The following is a 15,091-nucleotide window of genomic DNA, read 5'->3' as shown; positions in this document are numbered from 1 at the left end:
CTAAATATGCATGGTCTAGGTCTTGGGGGAAATAGCTTTTTATAAAAATAACATTTTAATGCAAAATAGCAATTAAAATACTAAGAGAAATGTATTCACATATTAAATGATTAAGAGCCTAAAATAAAGACTTTGCCATAGTGTGATGAATTCTGCTGTTCTTGGGAGAATTTTAGGGTCATGGAAATTACTTCAGGGACCTGAAATCATTAGAATTGAGACTGATCATTTAAACTGGCATGAGTTTACAGCACATGGATAAACAGCATGCATGATTTTAAAAACACCACAGACAAGAAGTGTAATGTGTACGAATACGTGGGACTACAAATTCATGTAACACAGAGTCACAGAATGGCAGGGACTGGTGGATACCTCTGGTAGTCATCTGGTCCCACAGCCTGCTGAAGCAGGGACACCAAAAGCATTTTTTCCAGCACCATGTCCAGTCAGGTTTTTAATATCGCCACGATCTTCAAATATCTCTAGCCAACTGTCAACCTCTCTAGCCAACCTGTTCCAGTGTTCGGCCACTCCCACAGTAAAAGCATGTTTTCCTCTGTTCAGATGGAATTTGATGTTTTTTAATGCCCACTGGCAGAATAAGGCCCTTATTCTGCCAGTGGGTGCTGCTGAGCAGCGCCCAGCCCCCTCTTCTTAATCTCTCAGTCCCTAACCCCTGCTATTTATATAGATGGATTAGGACCCTCTGAACCTTCCCTTCTCCATGCCGAACAGTCCAAGATCTCAGTCTCCCCTCATAGTAGAGATGCTCCAGCCTTTCAATGGCCCTTCATTGTGGCCCTGTATCAGACTCTCTCCACTAAGTCTATATTTTTCTTGCATTGGGCAGCTCAGATTGGACATGCACTCAGAATGGCTCCAGATGTGAGTAGAAGTTAAATTCTCAGAATGGAACTTTTTTGGAATGACACAGTATCATTGTCTGTGACAACAGAGGGCATCCAAGGAGGAAATTATTCATGAAAACTGATTAAACTCGTGGGCATATTCATGAAAAATTATAGGACACCACTGGCTGTGAAACAGGCAGTAGAAAGTCCAGTCATACTAAAATGTTTATTTCTGTCCTCCCTGGATTTAAAATAAAAATAATATTTTGTAACATAAGTAGTATTCTATATGTTTTCCTGATACGGTTTTATTCGATCTTCTTATCACATTCTGCAGGAAATAGTATAGGATGTGCCAGACAGGTCTCAAGAGACTTCATTACTAAGCAACACTAATATACTCTACTGATCATTGCTAAAAAAATAAAGCTGAAAGTTAGATCAAAATGATGCTGTTTCAGAATATAATTTATAAGTCACCTCTCAGGAAAAGGTGGGAATAGAAATGTGGCTGGGAAATGAAATGGAAGCACAGACTATACGCACAAGGTGGTGAAACACATGGAACTGAAGATGTCTGTCAAATTCATTTTGAGACACACAGTTTTGCAAAAGCCATTTTCTTTGGCTTTTCTAAGCAAGAAATCAGGTGGAAGGTCCTGCGTAATTTTAGAAGTTCCAGTTAATGGAAGAAAAGTCTAAATATGACCTGACTTTGAGGTCAAAAATATAAAGCAAAGGAAAAAAAACCCAAACTGAAAGCAACTGTGATTTTGGAGGTGGGATTCATTATTAGCATAGGCAAGTCTGCTGACTGCTTTAATACAATAAATTGACTGTTTGCAAGTTGGTACACTAAATCACAGTCATATTGATGATGGATGTAACACAAATACTAATGAACAGTGTTGTCCTAGTAATTCAGTCAGGCACAGCACAGGATGCTATTGCAGCATTTAAGAAGAGCCCTGAGCTAGGAGCTGTGCAGAGTAACACAGAATGTCTCCTAAGAATGACAACCAGTGACAGTAGCTCTTTCCTGCCCCATCATGCTCACCCATACCATGGGGGAGCAATAAGAGGGATGCATTTATTTCCCAAGCATTGGGATTGCAACTGGGAGCGACTACTTGCTGTGAAATCTGACACATAAGCATTAAAAACCAGGCAAGGCACACTGAATTGAGCTGTGTGTTTTGGGACTGCAGGTTCTCAAGGCTCCATTCAGAAGAAAAAAAAAAAAAGTACCAAAGAAAATGTTTTTCCATGGTGCAGCCTGGAGTATGCCAAACAGCAAGCAGATGTGTAGGTGTAGACAACTAAATTCTGCCACTCGTGTTGTGGGATGCCTGCCATGAGCTGACTGAAAGAGGTGTCTAAACAGGGTGTGCTGTTACTCATCCAGTGCTCCAAGGTACCAGCAGCATCAGGTCATCCGCCCAGGGTTTCTACTTCCATCTGAGAGCTCTTGTTAGGGAGTGTTATGCCTTCCTTCTTTTTCCTCTTCCCGTTTCTTCCTCTCACTGCAGTCAGTAGTTGTAATACAACCTCTTTCTTTATTTTCAGGTTTAGTGGCAGCTGTCTCAGTCTAGAACTAACCTGAGAACTGATTTTACATGAAATTTAATGGTGGCTACACAATTGCATTTCATATGGCACTTGTCAAAATCTGGTATGCCAGCCTCTGATGCTTTTTTTCCCCCTTTAATGACTGGTATAAATATTCCCTGTAAGAGGACTAGAGCAACAGAACAGTAGGATGTGCTGGGATGATATTTTAAATGCTAAATATCCTAGGAACGTTTCTGACCTTATGTTGGTCTTTCTAGGCCAGGCATGTGGTAATTCCAAACCAGCCAGCCAATTTGAGTGCTGTACTAACATTTAATGAACTTTGAATTTACCATCACAATATTTGGCACGTATATTAACTGCTTCATTAGGAAAAACAGCATGGTTATGAGGATGATGTTAAGACATTTAATTTACTTTTTGCAAGGCAAACAAAAGTATCCTCCAAAGTGTGGCTGCTACCATTACTCACTTTCCATAGTACCTTTACAAAGATTAAGCACCTTTGCTTAATCTTGATTGCAGTGGTCCCCTCATTTTGCAAGGTGCCACTTAATATCAGCAAAGCTAACACAACCAGCTCTGTAGGAGTGTCACTGGAGTTTCTTTTGAGAAATGCAGAGTGAATTTTAGAAAATACTCCAATTGATCTTTTTGTGGAGGGTGCCTTCACAAACATGGTATTTTTGGCCACATGTAACATCATAGAATGAAACTGTTACCTCACTGTAATCTACAGACATTCTTCTCATCCACTTAAGTGGCATCAGGGACTCAGCTATTGTAGTTAGTGTATTTGCTGAGCTTACCATTCAAAGGACCCTCACTTGTAAATTTGTATGGCCTGAAACCAGCTGAGAGTGATTGGAACTACCCACAGAGCTAAATATATACCTCTGTTTCTGAATCCTATCCCTTAATGAAGACATTTACAAATCTCAGAAGTACTGCTACATTAATAACACTGTGTGAATGTGTAATCAATAGGTATGTGGAGATAACAGGCTGAAATGTTATTATTCAAACACTTTAATACTGCCTTGAAATTGCAATCACAAGAACTTATTCCCTATGCCAAAGGTGCAGTCATCTAAACCTCAGAAGATGGATTATAGACCTCTGTTGTGGGGCACAGTGCAGCCCTGTATTTCAGAGAAGGGGATAAAATCTCCCCAGCCTCAGTGATGGATACAAGGAGCCTCTCTCAGGCGAGCTGTTGCTGACCAGAGGCACTGCCATTCTGCCTGCTCTCTGCTAGAGTACCCAGGCACACATCCTCTCTTTGGGAACTGTCACCTCCTAGCCCCTCTGGAGACCCAGATCCAAAGGTGCTCACAATCTCATTTTCTCTGTGCACAAATAAAACATCTTATTTATAGCCATCAACTGACCTATTTTAGGGGGAGATTAACCTGAGCCTAAAAATATCTACTCCTCTCCCCTAAGATGGTGAGAGCAATCAGCTCAGCTGTATATATTTATCCTACAAAAATAAAAATGTAGGAGGGAGGAATCCCAGGTTTGCTGACATATTTAGCTCTGGGATGTTTTCAGCAAAATGGCTGGCTGCTAGCACAGGCTTGCCATGAGGAGACTTCCAGTGGCAGTGATGGGGAAGGGGGAAAAAACAGAAGGCTTATTAGGCTTTCCTTCTTCCCAGTCCTCTTTGCTTCTCGTTTCTTCATGGGGGACAACATGAAACAACTGTTTCCTTTGAAGAAGCTTGCTGCGCTGGGACTGCAGCAGCACTAGATGACAGCTTGGACTAGCTTGGCTCTCTGTGCAGGAGAGTAGGCTAATGTGGGATCCAGCAATTTAGGTAGAAGACTTCCTGACCCACCAGAGACTGAAGTGTCATAAAGGAGCTGCCAGACTAGAAACTGAAATCCAAGTTTGAGCAGTGTCTTGTAGATTTTTTCCTCCCCCAAAAACCGTAGGCAAGTAATTTTGTCATTAATGTACTGCAGTAGCACTGGGAAGCTCTAATTGAACCTAGGGACCCATAACGACAGAGGCAATAAAAGCAAGTAATGAACCACTCTGTCTTTGCTCAGAAGAGACTGTAATTGCTCTTTGCTTCCTTTATGCCCACCTGCAAAATGCAGGCAGCAGAGACCTACCAACCTCACACAGGGATCATGAGAATGAGTTCAGAAATGTTTATGAAATGCTTACAAGCCATGGAAACAGCCACCTTAGAAAATAAGAGACATTAAAAACCTGGCTTGTAAAGCAGTGGAGCAGTAACTACCCATTTGTCACATTTACAAATAATATCCCATTTACCAGTGGTACAGACCCATGATCCATGGCTGGCAACTGTAAGCCTGGCGCTGCCTTTTGGGGCATTATGAGACCAGCAATGTCTTTGCAGGTTTACACCCAAAGGCCATTTGAAAGCTTAAGCATATTAAGCAGTCCCTGTGTGTTGTTTTCTATTGCTGACAACTCAAATTGATTCCCTGTAATCAGGCAGTTGTGCAGCCTTTAAATTTAGGCTGTAATCTCCAGAGTGGGAAACATGTGCTGATGTTTGTACCATCAGCAAAGCACCCCGGATCTCCACACGGCTCCGCCACAATCCTGTCTAGACCGCTTTCACGTGAGATAAAAACACCACTGCTGACTATCTCCGCACCAACTCCTACCCCTGCCTGAACTTTTGTTTCCTTGAGCTCAAAACCACCACCAGTCAAACTTTTCTTCCCCAAAAAACGAGTACGTGAGTCACCTCATGATGAGGAGGCTGCTCCCAGGGCAGGTGGAGTGCCGGCTTTCAGTGCTGGCTGCTCAAGGGACTCTTTGCAGCTGCTCCAAAAGTTGCTGCTGGCACCCCCAGGAAGCACTCCTTACCTATCCAAAAAAAGGGGCTTCATTAAGGGTGATTCTACCAGCATGGAGACTGCTCTGGGCTGGGAGGGACTCATACCCTTGGCCACTGCACGTCAGCAAATTTTGCAGCCTCTGCTCAGCGCTGGCTGCAAGAGAAATGGGGAAGACAACAGCTTTTGTTCTTTCTGACCTCCCTTTTTCCCTGTGTTATGTATGAAGCTAAGAGGGAAAAACTCACTGGCTTCTAAGCAGTGGGTGACCAGAAGTAGGCAGTGATTGACCCAGAGCTGGGCACTGTTCCACGGGAAAGCCATCACACAGCCAGGGGGCTGGGCTGCTGTTTTAATGTATTTTAAAAATTATCTCAGTGCAGACATACAGTAACCATGTATATATGACAAAATCTTTGAAAAGTTAAATAGTGACAGTGACTGCAAGCGCTTGAAGGATATACCAACAGTTTCTGCAGCCCTTTCTAGGAAGTCCTGGATGTGTGTCACTGTAATGGGTGAAGAAAAACTGACTGATCTGATCATTTCAGAGAGCCCTTTTCCCTTTCGTCAAACTAAAAGGTAGACTTCTATGGCAAACCTGCCAGACAAGTGGTAAGTTATGGTCATACTCATTTGCAAGTTCTGATGCAGACTGTTCTGGGGCCCCATAACAACAGCTGCTGCAGAAACCCACCACATGGTCCAGGCCCAGAACCCTGTGTTTTAATTTCTATGTAGATTCCTGTTAAGAAATCTTCTTAGATCTCTGGAATGCTTGAATATTACAGTATCTTCTTTTATGCACCACTGCTGATGAATTTCCTGCCCTTTGGGTGTTCTTGGCTGCATTGCTCCAACCTGATTGTGGGACTCAATGCAAGGATGAAGGTACTGGCAGCACTAACTGCCCAAAATGCTGGACTAAAGAAGCTATATTGCTATACATGCATATCTGAAATGACTACAGGCTATGATGCAACACCTGTGAGAAGGCTTAAGTATCTGTTGTTATAATCCACTGTACCCAATGCAGAAGAAACAGCACAGTTCATACAAGATGCTTGAAGAAATAGTAGTCATCTCTATACTGAAGAGCCCTACTGACTTTCATTGAGATCCTTTGAAAAATGGGACTTCCAGCAGAAATAGCTAAAATAATCACTAGGAGAGATACAAAAGCTCACCACCAATATAATGCAACACTTAACTAATCTACAGCAGTGACTGTTTCTTCAGAACAAAGAATGGGTTTGTATTTCTGAGCTAGTAATGCAGAGAAAAATGAACTTCTGAGTTGCTCTGACTGGGGTATAATACACTTACCTACATCTGAGATAGTACTGCAGAAAAATAAGAACTTCTAAAATATGATTCATCTCATCCTTAGGCAGGTATCAAAAGTAATTTTAATGAACCTCACTGCAGAAGTACTTATTTCTTTCAGTGGCCATAGAGGGACTCTAGACAACTAACTGGGCCATATTTTTCTATCTGAAATTGTCACAGATCAGTCTCATCTGTTCCCTAGAGCTTTGCTGTCAATACAAGTTTTGATATTGGCCAAAACCCTGTGCTCATTCTGCACTAAAAGATTTAATTTTTTAAACAACACGATCCCACAACAAGTCATCTGTCCATGATTCCAAGGAAAACAGAGGCAAAGAACAGCAATACTATTAGGTGGTCTCCACCCCCTCCATTCATTCTAAGGGTTGTACAGAAAATTAGTTCAGGCTAGATGCCTGTGCTTTAATAGCTAGCTATACTTAAGTAGAACTACAGCAATGGTCCAAGACAGTTGTCTACATTGCTTTTTTGATGCTGTCACAAGCATGTCTTTCATTGTGTCTGGAGATCTAGCTTCTAAACAGCTAAAAATTAGGGGAAAAGTATGCCGACTAAAGAGGTGGTTGGTAGCTGGGGTTCATATAGGGTTGAAGGAGAGAGATGAAAAATACATCAAATGTCTTAAAAGTATTTAGTATTAGTATTCACCTAACTTCACATTATTTTAGTCATTCAACATCCACTGCAATGGAGCTGTCTAAGGAAGCAGTGATAAACCTTAGGAAAAGGTAAGAGATATTACCTCAGTGAGCAGACCACCACCAAACCTATCCATTCCGTATTAGCTGACTTCTGCCTTAAACTGCAAAATCAAAACTTAGTCTTGAACTTGGCTGCTCAGCATTTCACAGAGGACCTCCCTGGCTCTCTCCACGTGTCCTTTCAAAAGGAGGGCACTAACACATTCCAGCAGAGTCAACAAGCTGTGCTGTCTCTGCTCTCAGGAATAGATTCAGGGAGCCTCTTCCATCCAGCTGTAGGGACAAGTAACAGAAAAGCTCTGCCTCTACGTATGAGACTGCAGTTCCAGCTGTCCCTGAGAGCAACCTATGAAAAGCTTTGTAAGAGCTATTTCCACTTTTCAAAGTCTCTTAAAATTAACATTTCTCTTTATTTATTATTCATTTAATTATATTCATATACAAGACTTTTACACACAGGTTTTGAGAGGCCAAATACATTCTTTATCACATTTTACTAAACCAGAATTAAAGTCTGTTTAGAAGGACACTGTTTTCAAGTTCTCCCTCCATACTTGCAGTTTTCCTGCAGCTGTTGCAGGTGCTAATGGAGAAAAGTACAAAATCAAGAAAAAAATCCTTTAGGAGCATTCACCTCAGTGCCTTCCCTGCATTGTAAGGAAATATCAGGGAAATTTTCTTAAAATAACTTTTTTTTTGGAGAAATTTCTCAGTGGCTACAAGTGAATGGATAGTTTGTGAACAGTGAGTGCCTTAATGTTCAGTGTTGCAATAAAATCCTGGTATATTGGTGAAGTTACTGTCTCCTCATTACTCTGACTTCACCATGCTTATTAGAGGAAAATAATTTGAGCATATCTCCTGCTACAGAAATAGCCTGTGCACCTTCCTTCATCAAAAGTCACACTGTGACTTAGTTTGAGGTGTAAAAAGGAAGATGTACATAAGCTATGTTAGCTACTATCTCCAGACACTACAGATTGTTTCCTAACCAACAGCTGGCAAGCTCACTGGTTGATCAACAGTGATCAACCTTCGCCATCTTCGTGGCCGATTTAAAATTCATCAGGAATAAACACAAGACCTCTTTTTCCTGTGCTCATGTGCTTGGGGATCTCATTATTTTCAGAATATTCATTAAACTCCCTACTTACTCTAAAAATAGTATGGGGTGTTTTTTTTGCTGCTGAGTGACTAGTGGGCAGCTGCTTCATGTATTTATCCATTCCACAATACAAGATCTGGTAACTCCATGTACTCAGGTACTGTGTCTTCAAGAGACAGCTGTCATAAATAGACACGACCTTACAGTATTTGACATTGTCAAAGTGCCAGTTAACAGCAATTAACTAATTCATCCTCAGGGCAACTCCATGAGCTAGGTAACACTGATATAATTAACACAGTAAAATGAGATTTAGGAGTTAAGTCAGTTGCCTGGGCAGAGGCCTTCATGGTCTAGTGGATTAGACATCTGCCTCTCCAACCAAAGAAGTTGAGTCTGATCCTTTTTCTGACATTGATTTTCTGCATGACCTTAGGGAAAGTCAATTAACTTCTCTGTTTCAGCTGCCCTAGAGATGATGCTTACCTACCTGGTGACACATGGGCATTTGGAAACTGTGCTAAATTATACTCTTAATGTATTCTTAGGAACTGTCAGTGGAAGAGGTGAAACATTAAAGCTAGGAAGCTTTAATGTCCTTGCTATTTTATCTAATTCTTCCTCCTCACACCAGAAATAGGCTGGGGGTAAGATAGAACTTCTTGGTTTAAGTGCTTGCTCCTAGTGAAACTGCTTCTGGCATCAGGAATTTTCATCACATCCTGTTTGACCAACAGAGTTATTTACAGTACAGATCAGCACTAGAATTGCAATGGAAAGCTATTTTAAATTTGGCCATTGAATAGAACAGCACCCTTCCCATGCTACCATGAGGTAATGAACAGACTGTCACAGCCACCCTCATCAAGCACCCTGGATTCAAAGGGAGCAGAGCCTGCTGCAGAGACCCTCGAGCCTGTGCTTACGCATCATCCCCAGTTCCCTCTAAACGAGACTTCTGCAGGATAATTTCTACAGGCATCCTGACCCCTAGCAGGGATACAATCCCACAGGAAAAGTACCTGCATACATGTACCTCCTGGAGAAGACCCACCTGATCTTGCCATCTTGGAGTAGTGGGGAGCAGTACTTAAGAGAAGGACAACTAAAACCTGCTTTGTTCAGTTCATTAGGAGCTGTCCCTGAACTTCTGTCCTTTTCATGACGTGCCATAGAGTATTAAAAAATACCACCCCTGTAGTGGGCATTTGAACTGCCCAGCAGGTATCTAGGCTGCTGGCATGCACAGGTAACTTTATATCACATTTTGTGTATTTGACCGGGCTTTTAATTATTTCTACAAAATATTCTGTTGCTACATATAATGCTTCCTAGCCCATAAAATCTCCCACAATTCTAATGTAGCAAGAAGCCTGTCAAATGGGACATAAGAATTCAACGTTTACCTTTATTTCTGTAAGCAAGATTAATTCTTCTTCTCTTTCATAATGAAGGAAACATCAGGCACTTTTTGCCTCTTGCTTGCTGAATTATAGCAAACATAGTGAACACTCATGCAGCCAGAAAATTAATAACCTGCTCCTGCCTCTGCTGCAACACTGATCACTTCTCAGCATCCTTTCTGCTGCATCTTTTCTGCCGTGAGCCAGCTCTTTCGTTTCGCTGCCCTGCTCTCTTCACCCTCAGACTGGTTAGCACCAGTTTCTTCTCTACCCTCCCAGCTCCACTGATAATGTGTTTAACATTTACTTTGATGCTATTCCTTGAGGCTTTTCAAAAAAAACCTTTTTGGAAAGAAGACCGTTAAAAATGAAACCCTTTGGGGAAAGACAGTGAGGAAAGCTAAAGCAGAAAGGGTATGTGCTTGTGCATCATATTCCCCTGTAGGCTTTGTCTTGCTGCAAGCCTGGAGATGACTCAATGCAAACCCCTACTGCTGTAAATAGGGAATAAATATTGTCCCCTCGTAAGATACACCTGGACTATTTCAATAAACCCTGATTTACTGGCTGCTACTTGTACAAACATATGCATATTAAATCCCAGTAAATTACTAGGGAGCTGTAAGATCAGTAATACAGATATTCCCAAGGCTGAAAGATTGTCTATAGCTTGTCCCTATTACTTTTTGCAGAGGCCGATGGTGTGGCTAGCACGGACCAAATGGTTCCATGTCTACACAGTGTGAAAGAACTTACAGGTGACTTGTAATACCTTATAAAAGTATTCTCAGATTTTATTCTGAGAATGGCAAGGAGCATAAACTAAAACTCTATTCATCCCTCACAGGCCTAAAATGCAAGCCTTTAGTGCTGGCTTTGAGACAGATTAAAATTACCTGTGTGATAAGACGTGATTAACATGTAACACATTTGGCACTAGCAGGACATGTAATTATATTCAGACAGATTACTGGGCACTCCTTCTAAGCATTTGTAGCTTGTAATGTTATCTCATGCACTCACATGTTTGACTGGGATGCCTTTTTTTTTTTTTTTTGTCATACTAGGTGGAGAGTTAGAACCTGTACCTTACTGCATCTAATCTACTAATACATGGAAACATCCATTTAACTTTAAGGTTGAGCTTCAGATCTCTGCTGCATCAGGCTCTTCATTTAAATATGTATCTTTTAGTATTATATTACATATTTTGCAAGATTTCATAAAACAATGGAACAGTTTTGTAATCTAGACTAGAGATCAACAGATGTAACTTCATCTATTGATAGAGTAAAGGATATGTAATTCCAGGAAGGATAACTTCTTTTTCTTTTTCTTTTTTCTTTGTCTTATTAATTCTTTCCATATATATGAATATATATTAGTATATTAATTATTTAATCTTTATTTAATTATATATATAATTATATATTAGCATATATTAATTCTTTCCCTGTATATAAACAATTACAGTTTTCTGTGAGATGTTTTTCCATTTTCAAGTTTGGAATTAAATGGGTGATTTGCATACACATTTCTTTAAGTAGAGTGTAAAGGTGTACGGACGTTCAGATTTATACTGGCTTTGCTGTAAATTAATGCTGCTGAAGTCAATGAACACACTTGAACCTGTAGTGACCTTGTAAAGTACTGGTGGCTATTTGGATGAAACAGAATCTATCTGGATTGGAAGAGGGAAAGGAAATCAGTTCATCATAAGTTTGGTAATGCGGTAATAGTTACTGTAAACAGTGTTTTTACTTCTTAGTACAATCACTAGAAGACAATGTATAGTCAGTATTAAATCAGGGCAGATACAGATGATAAAGGCAAATCTTAATCTTGCTAGGATTAGTGACCCTAAATTGATACAGCTGAAAAACATTGCAAAATGCTGAAGTTAGGTGGCTTCAGGGGCTAGCAAAATGCCTTGCCTGGTAATTACCAAAAGTCATCAGAGACAATGATTGCACCTGGAAACTCTGATTTGATTACCAAAGAAAAGAAAATCTACTGTAGTAGCCTCATTTGTAGTTTAATTAAGAGCTTTGTTTTTAAATATAACCATCTGATTCCCTGGGGTTATTTTTGAAGTAAGCTTCTGGCAAGGCAGCAGTGTGGTGGATTAGAGGCTTGGAATTGAGGCAAAATCATCGTTCAGCATACAGTTTAGAATAATGTGTGCATATATACAAATACATGTGTATGAAATATCATGTAACAGGATACAGGACTGGATTTATTAAAGCCAAATGGAAAGATATTTACTCTTTTAATATTCTAGATCTCTTTTAATATATGTGATGCAGATATTGCACTGCAGTCTGATTCATGTAAATACCATAATAATTGCACATCAATCTGATCAGTCTACTGAAAGCTCTGTTTTACTACAAATGTAAAACCAAGTTATCAATTTAGCTGTCTGCATCTAGAACTCCATCTAACAGTGGCTGTTATGCTTGATGTGGATATATAAGACATATCACCCATCAACTCACCGTTTATCATGGAGTATGCAGGCATGAGTTGAAAAGCAGTAAGTCAAGATAAAGCAGTTATGGAAAAGGAGCAGCAGGGTAGAAGCAAGGGGGGCAGAATGGGTGAATGCTAAAGAACCGTGTGAAAAAGGGAGGGCTGGGGAGGAGGGTGAAAGATCTGTACAAGACATGTCTGAACATAAGAAGCCAGAAAACAGTATTTTTCTAGTTCTTATTCCAGAAGAGAACTTACAGCTTCCAAATTTTAATGGGCAAGCATGTGCATCCATGGGGAAATCTTCAAGCTGCATGGGACATTCAGCAGAGATGGTCAATCTGTGGGGGAGTAAAAAGAAAACACATCATTTTTTTTCCCCTGCGCTTTCCCTTTAGGGCCCTCACTGCAATACATGAATGCTGACACAAGCACGCTTTTCCTGACGGCTCCTTGCTCCTGTTGAAATCACAGCACCCCCTGTTAAACTGAATGTGAGATAAGCCAGGTGGACCACTCTGTGTGCATGCCTGAGGCCTTATCTGGTAACCCTGAGACACATGAAATGATTTTATTTATGTAGGCTGTCCTCATAAGGTCATTCTTTCTTATTAGTACATGAAACTCCTGTGATGGAGCTTCTGCCATGTACCTTATACTTACCTGCTCTCTGTACATACTACAACTGGGCTAGGAATTTGACTCCTGGGTATAGCACTGTTACAGACAGTGTAACAGTCTATGTAGACTGTTTATATGTAGATGTAACTATTATATGTTAGATGTAACTATTTATATGTAGATGTAACTATTTAAATCCATAAAATAGATATTTATAAATAAAAGTATAAATATATTTATAAAGTATAATATAACTAATTATAGCTATATATAAAGTTATATATAATCAAGGACATATATGTACCACTTTATATAGCACTACAGTTAACTTCTGTGGAAATCACATGGTATTGGGATAGTCCATTTCAGTTCAACACTCTGTTAATTACCTGGCATCTTGTCAGGCAAAAACAACAGGGTCATCTTCCCCAGCATACTGCCTAGGGAAGCAATTCTATCCTGGACTCCCCAGCCACTATGCGGAAATACTTCATCTAGACTGGACATAGGGTAGGAAAGGAAAAGCCCATAGGCAAATATAGATGTGTCCCATGGATGTTCTGCATGATTGACAGATCAAGCTGAAGACTAAGAAAAGTCTGAGGTAAATTTCTGAGCAGTGCAATATCAGTTATATTGATATCAAATATCTCAAGAGAGCCAAAACTTGCTTCTAGCACAAGGAGAATCTGTTTTGTTTATGCCATTTTGATATTTGTGTAATATAGATAGTTTGCTTAGGATATTGAGGATGAAAATCTCATTTTACAGTATGAATATCTTTATGGCTTTCTCATTTTATGCTGTTATTCCACCTCAGAGGCAACCGACCAGAGACATCCAAAGCTTTATAGACTGCCTGGTGCTGGGGTGGCACAGGGCTCTGCTGGAGGGCAGCCCAGTTCCTAACCAAACTGTTGCTTGAGGAGTGAAAATCTCCAAAGAAATTCACAACACCCTACTACCAGCATGCAAAAGTACACTTTCCTATCACTACAGCAACATGGAGCCATATATACTAGCTAGATATAGTCACCACTTCCCATCAGCAACCCAGAATGCCCCAAGAACTTCTATCCAAAGGGATCGTAAGGGGTAGCAATCTGTCTCTGTACAGATGGCACAGTGTTCAGCCAGTCCAGTTCAATACAACACAGTGATGCTTTGCCAGGGCACTACAGCTACACAGACAAACTGGGGGAAATGCCTCCATTCTGCTAACTGGAGCTGCACCAGTGGCTGAAAATAGCAAAATAAGCAGAGAAAATGCGATAGTATCATTGGCTGGATATCATATTCTGAGGATGAGATGGGGAACAGGAAGAGAAAAAGGCAAACTGCACACAGTGATAGAAAATATAAAGATAATATGCCACAGAAATAAAAAAGAAATCCAGTTCAGAACAGAGATAATTTACCATTTGGTAAGAACAGACAGGAGGCTGCAATATAGAAAAGAAATTGCTGAGACCTCAGATACGTGCACTTAAACAAAACTGTTCTTGAACTTTATTTTTGTAAAAGCTATTTTAAGATCACTCAGATATGGAGTTGTCTGCAGTGGAGACTGCCCCTGGGCATCAAAGCCAGCAAAGCCAAAGTTACCAAGGGTGGTGTGTAGATGAATTTAACAAGCTGGTTCCAGTAGTATTCTGCGCAGAAGTTCCACCCTTTTCACAAAAATCACTCTAGTGGGAACTTGAAAGCAAGGCTGCCATCCCTCCAATGCATCATTGTATTTTTCATGTAAAGCACTGCAAATTTAATTTTCTTAATAAATTCAGAAACCTTGCTCCAAGAGCCCGTAAGAAAGCGGCATTTTGCTGCAGTCCATCTCCTGTCTCTTTGTCTACCAACAGTTTAAGCATGTCATTTCAGAGCCTCACAACATTTTAATATACACACTTGTCATCTGCAAACATCGAAGGAGGGGATGCCTGTATCCATCTTACAAAGACAACAGGTGTAGAATCAGGAAGTGAAGGAATATTCAATGCAGAATTATGCATAAGACCTTCTGTTTCATCTTGCTCTCTTATGAATTGTATCCTGCTGCCTGCATCTCTGGAAATAACCCTTGTGTGTAATGAGGAAGGTCACAGACATTCATCAACTATAAATGTGGAAGAGAAGTAAAGATGAGTTGCACAGAGACTGTGACCTAGTGGAATTTAATTAAGTCCCTCTA

General features: G+C 40.4%; 2 protein-coding genes across 2 annotated transcripts in view; one reads left to right on the top strand and one right to left on the bottom strand.

The window, feature by feature from the left end:
- Positions 1-15,091, top strand: part of GABRB3 (gamma-aminobutyric acid type A receptor subunit beta3) — a 200,441-nt gene that overhangs the window by 8,213 nt on the left and 177,137 nt on the right. The window lies entirely within an intron of this gene.
- GABRA5 (gamma-aminobutyric acid type A receptor subunit alpha5) overlaps positions 1-15,091 on the bottom strand; it is a 55,815-nt gene that overhangs the window by 16,071 nt on the left and 24,653 nt on the right. The window contains exon 6 of the mRNA XM_042041144.1: positions 12,541-12,623. Coding sequence (XP_041897078.1) covers positions 12,541-12,623 — 83 coding nt within the window. The remainder of the gene's footprint in view (positions 1-12,540; positions 12,624-15,091) is intronic.

The sequence above is a fragment of the Corvus kubaryi genome, unplaced genomic scaffold (genome assembly GCF_017639235.1).
Source record: "Corvus kubaryi isolate FWS band 111438036 unplaced genomic scaffold, C.kubaryi_AGA036_p1.0 133, whole genome shotgun sequence".
In the NCBI taxonomy this organism is placed as follows: domain Eukaryota; kingdom Metazoa; phylum Chordata; class Aves; order Passeriformes; family Corvidae; genus Corvus; species Corvus kubaryi.
This window is presented reverse-complemented; position numbering and strand designations above follow the sequence as displayed.